Source organism: Hippocampus bargibanti, linkage group LG06 (assembly GCF_051943395.1).
Source record: "Hippocampus bargibanti isolate YZ-2025 linkage group LG06, ASM5194339v1, whole genome shotgun sequence".
In the NCBI taxonomy this organism is placed as follows: Eukaryota; Metazoa; Chordata; class Actinopteri; order Syngnathiformes; family Syngnathidae; genus Hippocampus; species Hippocampus bargibanti.
In genome coordinates this window covers 21407379-21424663 of record NC_142739.1, presented here as the reverse complement: position 1 = coordinate 21424663, position 17285 = coordinate 21407379, and the positions used below count along the sequence as shown (strand labels likewise).

General features: G+C 41.3%; 1 protein-coding gene across 5 annotated transcripts; it reads left to right on the top strand.

Moving 5' to 3' along the window:
* Positions 1-362: 362 nt before the first annotated feature.
* On the top strand, positions 363-16951 carry flad1 (flavin adenine dinucleotide synthetase 1). Of its 5 annotated transcripts, none has more exons than XM_088997984.1 (11): positions 363-431; positions 779-867; positions 1674-1818; positions 3028-3405; positions 5024-5137; positions 5205-5472; positions 6746-6893; positions 7085-7183; positions 13986-14175; positions 15473-15546; positions 15671-16951. In XM_088997984.1, exons 2-11 carry the CDS (start codon positions 860-862, stop codon positions 15804-15806), a joined length of 1560 nt encoding a protein of 519 aa, XP_088854110.1. In that variant the 5' UTR covers positions 363-431; positions 779-859; the 3' UTR covers positions 15807-16951. The 5 variants fall into 5 exon arrangements, with proteins under 5 accessions (XP_088854110.1, XP_088854109.1, XP_088854111.1 ...); XM_088997983.1 differs by having other exon boundaries at positions 3028-3420; XM_088997985.1 differs by having other exon boundaries at positions 367-431; positions 1679-1818; positions 3028-3420.
* Positions 16952-17285: the final 334 nt, after the last annotated feature.

Genomic DNA, 17285 nt, shown 5'->3' with positions numbered 1-17285 from the left:
ACAATGATTATTCAGAATGTCGAAATCGTGTAGTAGCGTCTCTGACCAAAAGAGGCACCCAAGGTTAAGCGAGTAAATTAAGCACTCGTGCAGTACCTAGTCATTATTCGACCCAATCTGTCATAACTAACATTGGTCAAATGAAATGTTAATCGGTCACAACTCAAACTGCTGCGAATAGTTATGGCTCGTCTTATCTAAATATAATAATTTACAAGTATTTGCTCCCACAATCTTCAGATATATGGGAGACTGACCCTTTTTTGGTTGTTGTTTACTTCCGCATTTCCTCACTAAGACCCGCCTCCAGCAAATTGATTGGCTTTCTTGCAAAAAAAGGCCCATTCTCCTTCTTGATGATTGGACAGGGACTGTTATGTCGGTTGAATGGCGTCACGCAGATGTCTCGGAAAGGAACACACGCGACCTCAGTAAGTTTAGTATTCATACAACAGTATGAATTTAGGAACTCTGAATACACAATGTAGTTCATTTTATTACCCGTGAGCAGAGTACGGCAGTAAAGCGTTTCCAACGAATAAAAATGGCGTTATGTCGGTTGACGCCCACAATGCTAATATGCTACCATCGGCTCTTGCAACTCGAAGCATGGAGACGGATTACACGAGAAGCAATTGAAGTCACATTGCAGTTGATGTTCGTCTAGAAAGTCATCCTAAAGTGCCTAAAATTCCAACTGTAGGAGAGAAGGAGAAAAACTCGTTTCAGATCATATGTCTGGCTCAACTTACATTCCCCTCGATGTCTCTCTTCCAAGGTGCTTCCTTGTAGCAGCCGTTAAGAAATACAAGGAGGGCTGAGCTGCGTAAATATTACAGACACTCCCGATGGACTCTTCATGTTGATGTAAGATTCAAATTCCATGTCATACATACACTCACTGGCATCCGCATTAGGTACCTCGCAGCACTAATCAAACGAGATCTGGTACAAGAGGAGTGTACACAACTATTTGGTGTTGAATCGCGCTTATTGGTGAGAGTGCATCGTAATGAGAAGCCTTTCTAACAATTTGGCACTTTCATGTGTCCCAGAACAAGTTCTGGTGAATCTGTGCGATGTTTTTGGAGTTAAATTAGGTGACCAAAATTAAAAAAAGAGTGGGCCCTACATTTAGTAACTGGGCCTCAGAGCGGATAGAAATGACTTTGAATACCACCACCATCACGTTGGAGTTATATAAACCATCAATGTTATAGAAAAAAAAATCTAGGAGAAGACTCACAAAGAGAACACCATATGGTAAGGCCTGGTTTGAACCCACAACCTTTGGTCAATGAGGTTTGAAACACCAACCACTTGACCATCGAGCCACCTCTGCCATAATGTACGACAAACGGGCACATTTGTGTACAAGCAAATCTTTTGTATTGAAACTTGTTAAATAATGGATGAGAAGGTTTCTTCAGCCGTCATCTGTACAAAAGTGAAGGTTTCGGACGTTTCGCCTCCTATCCAAGAGGCTTCGTCAGCGAACTAAAGTCTGACTGGTCGTATCGGCCCCATTTATATATCCCTAATGTCCAGACATGGTGGCGCCGGACACAGCTATGATAGGTACACAGACGTATTGTTAAATAATGGGTGTGAACTGTCTAGAATACTTGACTAATACTGTTTATGCACTCACATGTTCCTGTTGTGTCTCGTAGCTCAGGTCTTTTGAAGCTGAGTCGGCCAGTGGTGCGTTTGAGGAGGCTGGCAGCTCAGGTGGGCAAAGTAGCAATGTCCACTACCGCTGCCAATGGAGAGGCTCCTACTGCTGCCATCCTCATTATTGGGGATGAGATACTCAAGGTGAAGCACCACAGGGGGGAAAAGTTGGATCTTTTAGAATTTGCTTACTGTAATTTGCTTCCTGTAAAGTTCCTAAAACTTGAAATCTATATTTTCCAGAGGTGACAACATATATGACGATTTAGATAGATGCTATATGGTTCATGATACACCCAGCTAGCCAGGAAATTACGCATCTCATTGTTGGCCTTCATGAAAAAGAAGGGATGGGTATTACGCTATGAATCTTACTATAAATCTGACAGCTATTCTTGGATTCTAAACATTTCCCCATACATCCTATTATAAGACATTGTGACAAGTCTTTGAAAGTCCAATGTCATAATGTCATACTCCTCCCCTTTCCGAATATTAGAATTTGATCCAACGAGACCGTGAAGTAATCATTTAAAGGACAACCGACATCACTTTTTTGTTTTTTAACTGACATCGGAAAAACGTTTTATAGCATCTAAAATACCCAAAACACGCAGTATGATATTTTTAGTCAAATGCAAAACACCAATAAAAATGACTTAAAGTGTCCAAAATCTGCAAAAAAATTGAGCTGCGAATTGGGCATTTTCAGAAAATCCCGCCCCCAGTTCGTGACGTCACGCCAAGACGTCTTGCATTGCTAGTGAATCAAAATAATGGCTTCAGATTCGGAGAATATGCTTTCTCGTTACTCATCCAGTTATGAATATGATTCAAATAGTTCTGAAGAGGAAAGCATACATGTTTGCAATCGATTAAAGAATTTATTTGTGCCATTTTGAGGCAACATTGGGGAGAAATCTCTCACACGAAAAAAGAGGCACAAAATGGCGACCTCCATTTCCACAGGCTGATAAATTCCTTATATGGCGCTTGGTCGCCCTCTTCTGGCCTTCTGGCGGCTTTTGGGTGCAACACGAGGTCCCCAGACCAAACAAGTACAGCAAAAGACATTGACGTGATGGAAGGACGGCTACAATGTGTCATTTTTACGGTCATGGGGCGGTCCTTTAGTGACGTCACGTACGGACTCGTCACCAACTCAAAAACAAAACTTGCTGAATATTCAGCGCAAGTCTTAAAACGTAAAACATAGCTATATGCGGTGGAATCTTTGTAAAATACGCTCAGTAGAAGTTATTTGAAGCCATTTTACAAATTATGGACACAACTTGTCCGGAGACGTCGGTTGTCCTTTAAGTCATGATCTCAGACAGCCATCTTTGATCTCAGGGCCACACTGTGGACACCAACAGCGCCTTTCTTACACGAGCGTTGCGCAAGCTCGGCGTGTCCGTCCAGCGCATAACTGTCATCCCGGACGTCCAGGAGGTCATCGCCAAAGAAGTGGCTCTCCTTTCTTCCCAGCATACCCACCTCATCACTTCCGGAGGCATCGGGCCCACCCATGATGACATCACATTTGAGAGTGTTGCTATGGCCTTCCAGGAGGAGGTCTATCCTCACCCTGAGCTGTCACGACTGGTAAAGGAATTTTTCGGGGCGGTGGACAAAGGCAGCCCGGCCATGAAGTTAGCCATGGTGCCCAGATCAGCCAAACTCAACTTTGGAACAGATGCACAGACAGGAAAACCTATGCGCTATCCATTGGTGGGTGATCAATTGGTGTGTATTTTTGCATACTAGCCTCTGCACGGATGTGTTTAAAAAAACAACAACAGAAGATCACAATTTGATTTTTTTCACAATCGCTTAATACCAAACTACGCACGGTCCAGTATGGTATTATGCAACTTGTGTGTGAATCAAAAGTGATCATAAAAAATATTGGCTCTTCTGCTTTTATTTCTATCACTTTCAACTTCATGGTACATTTCCTGCGCTCCTCCATATTTCCCATGGAGAAAATCTTCAGAGCATCAAACGTAAAAATAAATAAATAAATAAATACTCCAAAAACATGCATGGCAGGCAGATTGACCACTCCAGATTGTCCCTAAGTGTGAGTGTGAGAGTGACTTGTACATTTTTGTGTGCCCTGCGATTGGCTGGCAACTAATTTAGGGTGTCCCCCACCTTGTGCCCGAAGACAGCTGAGAGAGGCTCCAGCACCCCGCGACCCTAATCAGGAAGAAGCGGTACGGAAAATGGATGGATGGATAATATATAGATCGTTCTCTACTAAGTGTATGCTTATGCCAATTGCGATGCGATGCCGCCTAGAAAGATCACAAGCAACGCGACCAGCACGTGAAATCCGTGAACAGAAAACACTTATTTCTTTGTTTCCAAAACGTTTTTTAAATCATTGAGTTTGCACCTATCCTTGCACAATGAGAATAAGATCATATTAACTCATTCGCTGTCATTCACAAATTTATTCAGGAATTGAAAATATGACATTGAGCGCCATTCCCGAATTTGTTCGGGTTTTGTTTTTTCATGCTTGGGTGCCGATAAAGTGCTGGTCATGGCCTCTGGCAATGTTTTTTTCCGTTCCACAAGGGGGTAGCATTTCCCCTTTTTAATGTTAGCTCTTTGTTCCAACTTCAGCTGTTGTTAAAGCGCTATATAAACCAATATGTATGTATTGCATTGTATTTTGGAGAACCATCCTCATTTCAAGCTTATATAACTCCAGACCCGAATAATTTAGGAATTAACTCTTTTTTTCTGATGAAAGAAGAGAGTCCAAGGTTTCTTACACTGAATTAATTTTTTTATGTAGTCCTAAAACTTACTATTCTGTTGGTCTAAGAATTAGAAGGACAATGACAAAAACCCTGGCACTGGAGTGGACACATTTTTGCACATCGTTGGGCAGTGAATGAGTAAACCACAGCTTTACATGCTTGTTCCCAGAAATGCACGTTGATGCTTCTTAAAGTGATAGCGTCATATTTGTTTGTATTCCAGCCCATCATCACACCCAGCAATTATTTTCAACAATCTTGTGCTTGATGGTGGAAACCACAAGTATCAAATTATTTTTTTTAAATCACACCTCATGATCTATCTATCTATCTATCTATCTATCTATCTATCTATCTATCTATCTATCTATCTATCTATCTATCTATCTATCTATCTATCTATCTATCTATCTATCTATCTATCTATCTATCTATCTATCTATCTATCTATCTATCTATCTATCTATCTATCTATCTATCTATCTGTCTGTCAATCTATCCATTCATGCATTTGTCTATTAAGGCTCTTTTAATCTTATTTACTTATTTCTATTTCTTTCTTTATTTTTTTACAGGTGAGTGTCCGTAATGTATACATCTTCCCAGGAATCCCATCTCTAATGGAAAGAGCCTTTAATGGGTTGGAGCACCTCTTTGCAAGCTCAGGAACCACTTTTCACACTCGTGAGGTACGCCTAATGATCATATCTGTTTCCAAATAAAAATATTTGTTGTATAAATACTGATTTTTTTAAGGTGTTTGTGGCTGAGGATGAGGCCGGGATTGCCCCGTTGCTCACCAAACTGCAGGCCTCCTGGGGTCACAAGGTGGCCCTCGGCTCTTACCCTGACTGGCTGAGCAACTACCACCGAGTCAGGCTGGTCCTGGACTCGGACAGCCAGGAGGAGGTGGACAAAGCTCGGGCACAGTTGATCGAGGAGCTGCCTCAGGGAAGCGTGGTGCCTTTAGTGAAGGACCCGGTGTCCATCGCCACTGCTGAAGTGTACATGTTGGCCAACAGCGGTAAGAGAAATCAAAGCAGCGGGCAACAACTTTTTTCTCCCCCCTCAGGGACCGGATTCACGGGAAGTAATATTTGAAGGAGGGCATCAAAACAAATGATAAAAAATGCAACTGGTCATTACTTCCAACGTTCCTGTGATTATAGCTACACCCATCTGCATCCGTAGTTGTTGTATTTTCACCTAGTTTTTTTTTTTTTTTTTTTTTTTTTTTGATCGTCAATCACAACGCCCAATTTCCTTTTGATTCTTAACCAAGATATGCTTTGTAACTTACAATGATTTTAACAAGTTATTTTAATCGTAATAATTATCATAACTGCCTTACTTTCCATGGGTCATATTAAACTGCAGTTTACTGCTACTTTGAACCCGCTTGTCAACATTTCAAAGTAATGGGAGTAGTTGTTTCAAATTTTATGTGCATATCAAAAACAAGCACATTTGGGACCAAATCACTCACTGATTGATTAATGATTTTTTAAAATTTATTTATTTGCACTATCATTTGGAAATAATGTTCTGTTATTGAATCATTCATGAATCATGTTATTGAGTCATTTGATTAAAAAAAACACAGACAGAGTGATCCATTCTTAACTCATTCACTGCCATTCCTGAATTTATTCGGAAATTGAAAATGTGACCTGAAGCGCCATTCCCGAATTTGTTTGTGTTTTGGTGCCGATACAGCTCTAGTCAGACCTCTGGCAAGATTTTCCTTTTGTACAGGTGCCCCCATTTCAAGCTCAGATAACTCCAGACCCATATAACTTAGGAATTAACTCTTATTTCTGATGAAAGAAGAGTGTCGAAGGTTTCTTATCCTGCATTGAATTTTTATGTAGTTCTAAAACTCAATATCCTGTGGGTCCTGCAATTTGAGTGAAAATGACAAAACCCCTGGCACTGGAGTGGACACGTTTTTTTTTGCACATTGTCTGGTTAAAATGATCAAATTACATCCGTAATTTTAAAATTATCCGGAATGTTTTTGCATTTTTATTTTACACCTTTTTGCTTGACATACTGACTTATAAAATTGTTTAAAAAATTGTAAATGTATGAATATAACTGGCCATTGGGTGGGGATTTGTCTGGTCTGACTCCACCGACGTCCCATGGACTGAAAACTCCCCCAATGACGAACCATTTGAACTTTTTAAATGATGAAAACCTCTGTTCAGATGGAAGGGCGATTGCGAGAACAACGGTATTACAAAACGCACCATCATTTTTGAATAATCTCCCACGTCGGGTATCCTTCCTTGCAGGCACACCGCTGGGTGAGAAAGTTGCATCCGCGCTGAAAACAGTCGAGGCGGCGTTGGATCAGTATTCCATGGAGGAAGTCTGCGTCGGCTTTAACGGCGGCAAGGACTGCACAGCGTTGTTGCATCTCTACTACGCGGCGCTGAAGAGGTAAAACAAAAAAAGGAGCGCTGAAACTCTTGAGCTATAGACAAGACAAATGATCTGAGACATTGAGATGAAATGAGAATTGTGAAAGGGAAAACATGACATCGGACATATTCCGGGAAATAGTGACGAGAAATCCGTGTCCTTGTTATTGCCTTTATTTCTTTGATTTGATGTCCCGTTTCTGCTCTCAGGCGCTACCCAGACAGTAAAGACAAGGTGAAAGCTCTTTACATTCGCATTGTCTCTCCATTCTCCGAAATGGAACGCTTCCTTCAGGATACGATAAAAAGGTGAAGTCATCAATTTCCTCTCAAGCGTTTCCACACATTGCATTCAAACTGAGTACAGTGGTGAGGTCGACCGCAATCCATTGTGTGATTTTACTCAAAACATTTCCCCCTTGAGGTCACATATATTTGCAAAGATTAGTTACAGATGAAAAATCTTGATTACGATGTGCCTTCAGTTTAGGATGGCACAGAAATATGACGTGGAGAGGTTACGGAAAGGGTAGTGAACGAGTTTCTATCCTCATGTCACCAGCAACTCACCTGGTAAGAGTGAAGATGGTGGAAGTATGGACTGTGCACCGACACCCTCACCTTAATCTCTACCTTTGCGCAAGCTTCTTGCCCCAATTCCCCCCGCCCCCCTCCCATGAATACCTAAAATCCTGTGGCGATGTGGAATGGCGGTGGGCACAGGGATGCATGTAGCATCTCTCAGAGTCTGTGCTTCCAGAAACGCAGTGTGGTTTCCGGAAGACAAGATCCACCACAGACATGATTTTTGTATTAAGGCAGCTTATGGAGAAAAGCAGAGAACATCGCCTGGACCTCTATATTGCCTTCATAGATCTCAACAAAGCATTTGACACCGTCAATCGTGAGTTGCTATGGAAACACCTCTCCAAACTTGGGGTACCACCCAAGTTTCTTTGCATCCTCCAGCAGCTGCATAACGGGATGCAAGTACTCTTCGGAGAGCTCCAGTCAGAGCTCTTCGGGGTGAACGCTGGGGTGAAGCAGGGCTGTGTCTGGGATCCAGTGCTCTTTCATATCCTCCTTTCTGCCGTCACGTGCCTATTTCACAAAGGCATCGGACGCGATGGAAGCCTCTTCAACATCAGACGGCTCCAGGCCCACACAAAGACAAATATCTGCCACATCTGCGAACTTCAGTATGCTGATACGTCTGTGTAAGCTCTCAGTCGTACAGGAGTGGTCCATCGATGAAAAGGTTTCTTCAGCCGTCATCTGTACTTTTTGTAGGTGTCGGATGTTTCGCTTCTTATCCAAGATGCTTCTTCAGCGAACTAAAGTCTTACTGGTAGTATCGGCCCTAAATATATATCCCTAATGTCCAGACATGGCGGTGCCGGACACTACTATGATAGGTCCCTGCTCTCAGTTTGCTGATGACTGTGGTATACTAGCTCACGGCTCAGAATCTATGCAGCATGCTCTCAACACCATTTCTAGCTTGTACCAGTCTTTTGGTCTCCAGATCAACATCAAAAAAACAGAGCTCATGTTCCAACCTGTGTCTCCATCTCCCACATCACCCAGCCTTCACATCAATGGCATTTCACTAAATATAGTGGATCATTTTACCTACCTTGGCTCCACTTTGTCCTCCAATTGCTCCCTTGACATTGAAGTACACAAACGTATAAATAAAGCCTCGTCATCGTTTACGCAGCAGAGTCTTTATGAACCGAAACCTGAGAATTGGAACCAATATTGCCGTATACAACGCAGTATGTCTGTCAACTCTCCTCTAATGGGGCAGAAACATGGACCACATACCGCCGGCACATTACTACCTTGAGGCCTTCCACATCCGCAGCCTGCAGAAGATCCATGGCCTGTCCTGGGATGATAGAGTTCCCCACTCAGACATCTTTCAGCGCACAAATTCCATCTGCATGGAAGCGGCAGTTGCAAAGAAACACCTTCGGCGGATTGGACACACCATCCGCATGCCCGATCACCCCCTGCCCCGCCAAGTCCTCTGGACAGCTGAAAGACGTAAAGCGCTCTGCAGGGGGGCAAAAGCGACGCCTCAAGGACTACACCAGGGACCTCCTCAAACGAGCCAACATCAACACCACGCAGCTCGAAACTTTGGCCTCCAACCGACAAACCTGGCAGAACACTTGTGCCAGGATAGTCTCTGAAATACATCAAATCCACCAAGACAATTAGAGAGACGCATTGAACGGCACCAGCGGGTGGCTGGTACCCCCCTGCCATCCGGCCTCTCATGTTCCATGTCTGCGGCTCAAGAATTGGGCTCTATGCCCATGAGAAGTGGCCCAGCGACACTGTCGATACCCCCCCCCCCCCTGCCCCAACATCCCCTCCCTTGGAGCAAGCGTCATCATCACCTATGATGGACAGCTAGAACTAACTAACAACAGCCAACAGTAACAACATGTAACATTAACAGTAGCCAAAATGGAACTGTATAGTGCCACTTAGCAGTTTTTTTGACAACGATACTCGTGCAGCGTGTTCTACCGGAAACAAATTCCTTGTGTGTCCTACATACTTGGCAATAAAGATGATTCTGATTCTGATTCTAATACCGGAGTACAATAAGGGTACTTTATTTTCCGGTGTGCAAGGCGCACACAAAAGGCGTGATTTATGCAGGTGCGCCTTTTATGTGAAGTCATATTAACCCACAGGTCTGGCAACTCCTGTTAGCAACTACCGACTTCATTTCCCACCTGTAGAAGAAGTAGTGCATAACCCCAGCCTGTACCGTAGCACCTTGTAATGTGTTGTGCCTTATATTTGGACATTTTTAGATATTTATATACAGTAAAGTCTCGTTATATCGATATTCTCGGGAGTCGGACTATCGATATATCAGATCCTGCGGCATGTAAATTTTCTCCTTGCGTTCATAGAAATAGTATCGTAATAAGCAGTAATATCGATATAACCGATATCGATAAACGAGACTTTACTGTATTATATTTGGAAAACATTTTTCATTCATTGATGGTGTGCCTTATAATAATAATAATAATAATATAATAATAATAATAGTATAATAATAATAATAATGAAGAAGAATACATTACATTTTAAGCACCTTTCAAAGCTCTCAAGGATATATTACAGTCACAGACAAGCATAGATACAATAATAAATAAAATACAATTATAGATACAATATAATAAATAAAATACAATTATAAATACAAACACGAGATAGAGCTACACAGAAAATGTAATTTGAAATAGGTGATGGGACTTGAAGGTGGGAAGACAATCAATGTTACGAATGTTGGGAGGAAGTCAGTTCCAGAGTTTGGGGGCAGAGCAGCTGAAAGCTCTGTCATCCATCGAGCTGACACGGGCAGGGCGGGAGGCACACAGAGATGGAGGGAGTAACAGGATCTGAGGGAACAATAGGGAAAATAAATTTGCAGAAGGTCAGATAAGCACGGGGTGGGGCAAGGTTATGGATAGCTTTAAATGTATAAAGAATTTTAAAGTTGATTCTATATTTATATTATTTTATTTTTTATTATAATCCGGTGCGCCTTTATAGTACGTATATGGAAAAATATGACATTCACTGGGATTGCGCCTTGTACTCCGGTGCGCCTTATACTCCAGTGCGCCTAATACACCAGAAAATACAGTAATTATTGCAGACGAGTGTTTCCTACAAATCTTTATAGCAAAACTTAGAATAGTGATAAATTTTGCGTGGTTCCATTTTCAGATTATATCCCCTTCATGCTAATAAAAGTACAATAATGTAACAATTTAACATGACCGTTTTTTCCAGTGTATAAGGCGCACTGGAGTATAAGGCACACCCCCAACGAATGGTATACAGTGATACCGTGGCTTACGAACTTAATTGGTTCCCAGACAGTGTGTAAGGCGAAAATTAATTTCCCATAGGAAACCATGAAAATGAGAATAATCTGTTCCCAGGTCCCCACAAAACATAATTTTCTACTTTCTAATTTTCTTAGCCTTAAAACTACACAAAATATACCTTATTGTATGTATAATAAATGTGTTATGGTATTATAATTAAAGAAATGAGCTGTACTGTATAATAAAGTCATTTTATTTACCTTTGTGATGGTCGTTGTTGGCTTGATGGAATGGAGTGGCCGGTTTCCTGAGCATTAAACACTTGATGAGGAACGTAACCTTCTTTCACCGTCATGAGGAATGATCCGTTGTAGGTGCTTTCTCTGGGATAATTGTATGTAGTTCCTCATCAATTGTGTACTGTTTAGCTGGGTTGATAGCTTTTTGCATCAGGTGTACTTGTGCAGGTTGTTTGTGGAACCTGGTTGATGGGATATTTTAACCTTGCAGTCTACACTCTGCCTTTGAATTATCAAAGTTGAAACTCTCTCTCCCTCGTCTACCTGTCTCTTTAATGTTTAAACCACCTCCCCTCACTGCTGCGTTCTTGACCAATCACGTGGCTTTAACCGAAGACTGAGCGCGGGGAATAGAGGACCAAAACAAGCCGGCTGCCATTTTGTTGTTAGAAGAACGGGCTCGTTCGCGAACGACACATCACTCATTGAGGCAGCTCCGTGTGTATCCCGAAAAATTTTTGTATGACAAGGTAATTTTTTTATAAATTTAACATTCGTAAACCGAAAAGTTCGTAAGCCAAGGGGTTTATAAACCAAGGTATCACTGTATTTTCAAACTTGGTCCATATATAAGGCGCACTGGATTATAAGGCGCACCATCAATGAATGAAAAATGTTTTCCAAATATATAAATATACAAAAGTTTTTCAAATATAAGGAACACCATATTACGTGTAAGGCGCCACCGTCGAGCCTGGGTTTACGCACCACTTCTTCTCTAGAGGAAAATGGAGTCGGTGGCTGCTGACAGTACTTGCGAGACCTGATGTGGCTCAATATTACTTCACATATAAGGCGCACCCGCGTATAAGATGCAGGGTCATCTTTTGAAGAAAATCAAGGCTTTTGTGTGTGCATTATACACTAGAAAATGCAGTATTTACTGTCATATAAGTGAAAGTGTAGCAGTAACAGTAACAGCAGTAACAAGAGTTGTTTGTTTTTGTAACACGCCAGTCGTGCACACCCTTCAAATTACGGCAATTGTCCCATAATGACATCTTACACACCCACCATGCTTAACCGGCTCAAGTGTGCGCAACAATGAAAGAAACAGTTGACTCATTTAAATCTGATGGTGACTAAAATTTCTGTTAAGTGGAATCAACATGAATCCATTTGGAAAATGTTACATTTTGAATGTGAAAATAATTTCCGTAGCTAATCATCAGGTCACCTTATGACTGAACGCATTGTGTTATTGCTTATGAATGGAGCGGCAAGTACGCCATAGCTTTCATCTGCACTTTTTGAACAGGAAACTAAATTAAAACAGTGTTTCATCATCATGAAGACCTTAATGCTGGTGGAAAGAGTGCAGATAACACAAGTGGATGGGACAATGAGCGCTTTTAGAAAAGCTTACAAGCAGCATTTTTTCTGATAGAATATTGTCCGTAATGCAGACAACAATGATGACGGCAGAGAGGCTAGCCCAAAAAGCTAATACAATACAATACAATTTAATGTAGCAGTCTACGGTTTTGCTCAGTTCCCCTTTTTGTCAAACAGCATAAACACAGTCTCGAACGTACAGCAGCAGATAACAAGCGTCGCAAAAGATTCAAATCAAAATTCCTTTTTCACGAAAAATTGGGCAACTTTAACTCATTTACTGCCATTCCTGAATTTATTCGTGAATTGAAAAGCATGACGTGGAGCGCTATTCCTGAATTTGTTTGGGTTTTGGTTTTTCTTGTGGGTGGGGGGTGCGAATCAAGCTGCAGTCAGACTTCTGCCAATGTTTTTCCCTCCCACGAGGGGGCAGCATTTGCCTTTTATACAGCGCCCCCATTTCAAGCTCAGATAACTCCAGACCCATATACAGTAAAGTCTCGTTATATCGATATCGGTTATATCGATAGTACTGCTTATTACGATACTATTTCTATGAACGCAAGGAGAAAATTTACATGCCGCAGGATCGGATATATCGATAGTCCGGTTATATCGATATTTTTTCCGACTCCCGAGAATATCGATATAATGAGACTTTACTGTAATTTAGGAATGATGTCTTTTTTTCCTGATGAAAGAAGAAAGTCTCAGGTTTCTTACGCTGCAATGGATCTTTATGTAGTCCTAAAACTCAATATTCTGTGGGTCCTGCAATTTGAGTGAAAATGAGTGAAACCCCTGGCACTGGAATGGGACACATTTTTGCACATCGTTTGGCAGTGAATGTGTTAAAAGGAAATTGAACAAAACCAACTGGCTGGTTTTTTTTATAGTTTCGCGTACTACTGATCAAAAGGTTGCGAGTTTGAAACTGGACATCACATATTCTGGCGTCCGCAGACATCACAAAAAAACAGTTTAGAGTCTTTTGAAAGCGAGATTGCTCATAGGTGAAAATGTGCATGTGACTGGTTGCTTGGCTTACCACCAGCCCAGGGTGGACCGTATTTTCCGGTGTATAAGGCGTACCCAAACGCCTTGATTTTCTTCAAAAGATGACCCTGTGCCGTATACGCAGGTGTGCCTTATATGTGATGTCATATAGAGCCACAACAGATCTCGCAACTACTGTCAGCAAACACCGACTCCATTTCCCCCGTAGAAGTAGTGCGTCACCCCAGCCTTTCCTGTAGTGCCTTATAATGTGGTGTGCTTTATATTTGCTAATATTCTATATATTAATGTATTATATTTGGAAAACCTTTCATTCATTGAAGGTGCGCCTTATAATCCGGTGCGCCTTATATATGGAAAACGTTTGCAAATACACCATTCACTGGGTGTGCGTCTTATACTCTGGTGCACCTTATATACCGGAAAATACGGTACCCTGCCACTAGTCCAAAGTCAGCTGAGATAAGGTCTGGCTCGCTCTTGACACAAATATGAACAAGCACGACTGTCGAACAACAAACGCAACACTGTTTTTTTTGGTATCTTATGCAAAGAAATTATCAGTCCAACTATCTGGCAATTCTCCTTCCTCAGATATGACCTGGATCTGTTTTCTGTGGAGGGCAGTATTCGGCAGGCGCTAAGCGATGTGCAGGAAAGGAGACCCGAGCTCAAAGCCATCTTGATGGGAACCAGGAGAACCGACCCTTACTCTCACACGCTAACCCCCATGTGTCTCACTGACCCTGACTGGCCGCCGTACATGAGAGTTAACCCTTTACTGGTCAGTGACACACCCAACATAAATACATTTACAAACAATAAACAATTACAAACATCTATTGCATTGTCCAATGAAAAGCTAAGAGCTCCAAATTTACATATTTGTGTTCATTTGTTCATTTTTTGGTATGTTTTATGCACAACAGTGACTTTGATGCTATAGATTTTTGCATCAGTGATGCTTGGAACTGAATTGTTATTTTCCTCTCACTCATTCACTGCCAGACGTGCAAAAATGTGTCCACTCCAGTGCCTGGGTTTTTGTCATTTTCACTCCCAATTCCAGGACCCACAGAATATTGAGTTTCAGGACTACATAAACATTCAATGCAGTGTAAGAAACATTAGACTCTCTTTTTTCATCAGAAAAAAAAGAGTTAATTCTTACATTCTGGATTTATATTAGCTTGAAATGAGGGTGGCTGTCCAAAATACAATGCAATACATACATACATATTGGTTTATGTTGTGCTTTAACATCAGCTCAAGTTGGAACTAAGCGTTAATATGGAAAAAAGGGAAATGCTGCCCCCTTGTTGAAAAGGAAAAAAAACTGTGCCAAAGGCCATGTCCAGCAAACAAGAAAAACAAAACCCGAACAAATTCGGGAATGGCACTCCATATTGTCATATTTCCAATTCCTGGATAAATTTGTGAATGGCAGTGAATGAGTTAAAATGCAAACCCAACAATGAAGATATACGTTTTAATGTCAAAATATTGCAATTACAAGTAGCACCAGTATAATAATTTAACATTTCACAAACTTTACCACCCGTTTCCACGCTATATTCTAGTAGTAGTAGTCGTATTTAGTCATGTGTGTCCATGTGGTTGTTTTTACCTTACATCAACATTTCTATCTTCTAAATTTAAATACACTGCGTTATGTTTTCTCTCTTTTCTGACACTTTGTTGTAGGTTTAACGTGACAATGACGAGCTGTTTCTAACAGTCACATTTCCAGAGATTCGCTATGTTGGCAATATTGTTTTTGATACATTCTCTCTTTCAAGAAACTTCTATCGGCTGGCAATATACAATGTTTTTACTTTCCTATCTTTATGATCAAACTCGTGACTTTTCTCCCAGATGTCACACGAATAAATAAATAAAAATGTATGTGATGCCAATTAGCATCACAAATGCTACTTGGTAAACATCCTGTTGACTGTATTTCATGTGAACAGTCCTCAAAGTTAAAATGTTCAGTGTGTAATTAAAATAAAATACAGAAATCAAATGTTCTTATGCACATCAGTTCTAATTCCATTTCAATTTGACTTCTTTCAACGCAGGACTGGACTTATCATGACATTTGGTCCTTTTTGAGGACATTATATGTTCCCTACTGCATTCTTTATGATAAAGGGTAAGAACACACTCACTCTGTTATTTCATGTATCAACTGTCTCCTCCATTTACATTCACATCTTTAACTGCATGCCCCCCCCCCCCCCCGCTTTCCCCCAAACACCCTCACGACGACGCCATAGGTACACATCACTGGGCAGCATGGACAACACATGTCGAAACGCGGCGCTGCAGGTTGTCGATGGCAGAGGGGTAAAGCGCTACCAGCCAGCCTACCTTCTCGAAAATGAAGAAGAGGAGCGGAACTCTCGTGATTGACACTTTCTTGCCTGTACACCAGACGTCCCCAACCCCCGAGCCGCGGACCGGTACCGGTCCGTGGCTCATTTGGTGACGGGCCGCGCAGAAAGAATACATAACTGATTCAGTTGTAGTGAGTTGTATTTTTCATGCGCATTGTACTTGTTTTGGTGGTGTATCTTATTTTGAAGGCACGTTTAAGGGACAACCGACGTCACTTTTTTGTTTTTTAACTGACATCAGAAAAACATTTTATAGCATCTAAAATAGCCAAAACATGCAGTATGATATTTTTAGTCAAATGCAAAATCTGCAAAAAAATGCGAATTGGGCATTTTCAGAAAGTCCCGCCCCCAGTTCGTGACGTCACGCCAAGACGTTTTGCATTGCTTGTGAATCAAAACAATGGCTTCAGATTAGGAGAATATGCTTTCTTGTTACACATCCAGTTATGAATGATTCAAATAGTTGTGAAGAGGAAAGCATACATGTTTGCAATCGATTAAAGAATTATATGTGCCATTTTGAGGCAACATTGGGGGAAAATCTCTCACCCAAAAAAAGAGGCACAAAATGGCGACCCCCAGTGGCCACCTCAGCGTCCACAGGCTGATAAATTCCCTATATGGAGCTTGGGTGCCCTCTTCTGGCGGCTTTTGGGTGCAACACGGTTCTCAGACCAAACATGTACAGCAAAATACATTGACGTGATGGAAGGACTGCTACAATGTGTCTTTTTTCTGTCAGGGGGCAGTCCTTTCGTGACGTCACGTACGGACTCGTCATCAACTCAAAAACAAGACTTCCTGAATATTCAGAGAGAGTCTTAAAACGTAAAATATAGCTATATGTGGTGCAATCTTATTAAAATACGCTCAGTAGAAGTCATTTGAAGCCATTTTACAAATTATGGACACAACTTGTCCGGAGATGTCGGTTGTCTTTTAAACATTACCATGGTGACCATAGACCATTAAGGGCAGAAACTATGTTACATTTTATTTTGTTGTATTTATCCGCCGGTCCGTGAAAATATTGTCTGACATTAAACCGGTCTGTGGCGCAAAAAAGGTTGGGGACCACTGCTGTACACGATCATGGATGTCCGCCCCCCTAACCGTCCATCTTTTTTTTCGCTGCTGAATAAAGCATCAATCATGTCATCAATGGTTACGTGACTATGTCAACATATACTTAACTCATTCGCTGCCATTCCCGTTTTGTTCGGGTTTTGGTTTTTCTTGCGGGGGGTGCCGATAAAGCGCTGGTTAGACCTCTGGCAATGTTTTTTCACTTGAACAAAGGGGCAGCATTTGCCTTTTGTCCATGTTAGTGCTTTGTTCTCGCTTCAGCTAATGTTAAAGCGCTATATACATAAATATATATGTCCATATGTATTATCTATGTATATACACTATTATATTGTATTTGAAAAGCATTTTTCATTCATTGAAGGTGTGCCTTATTGGTGTATTATTAAAATACACCATTCACTGG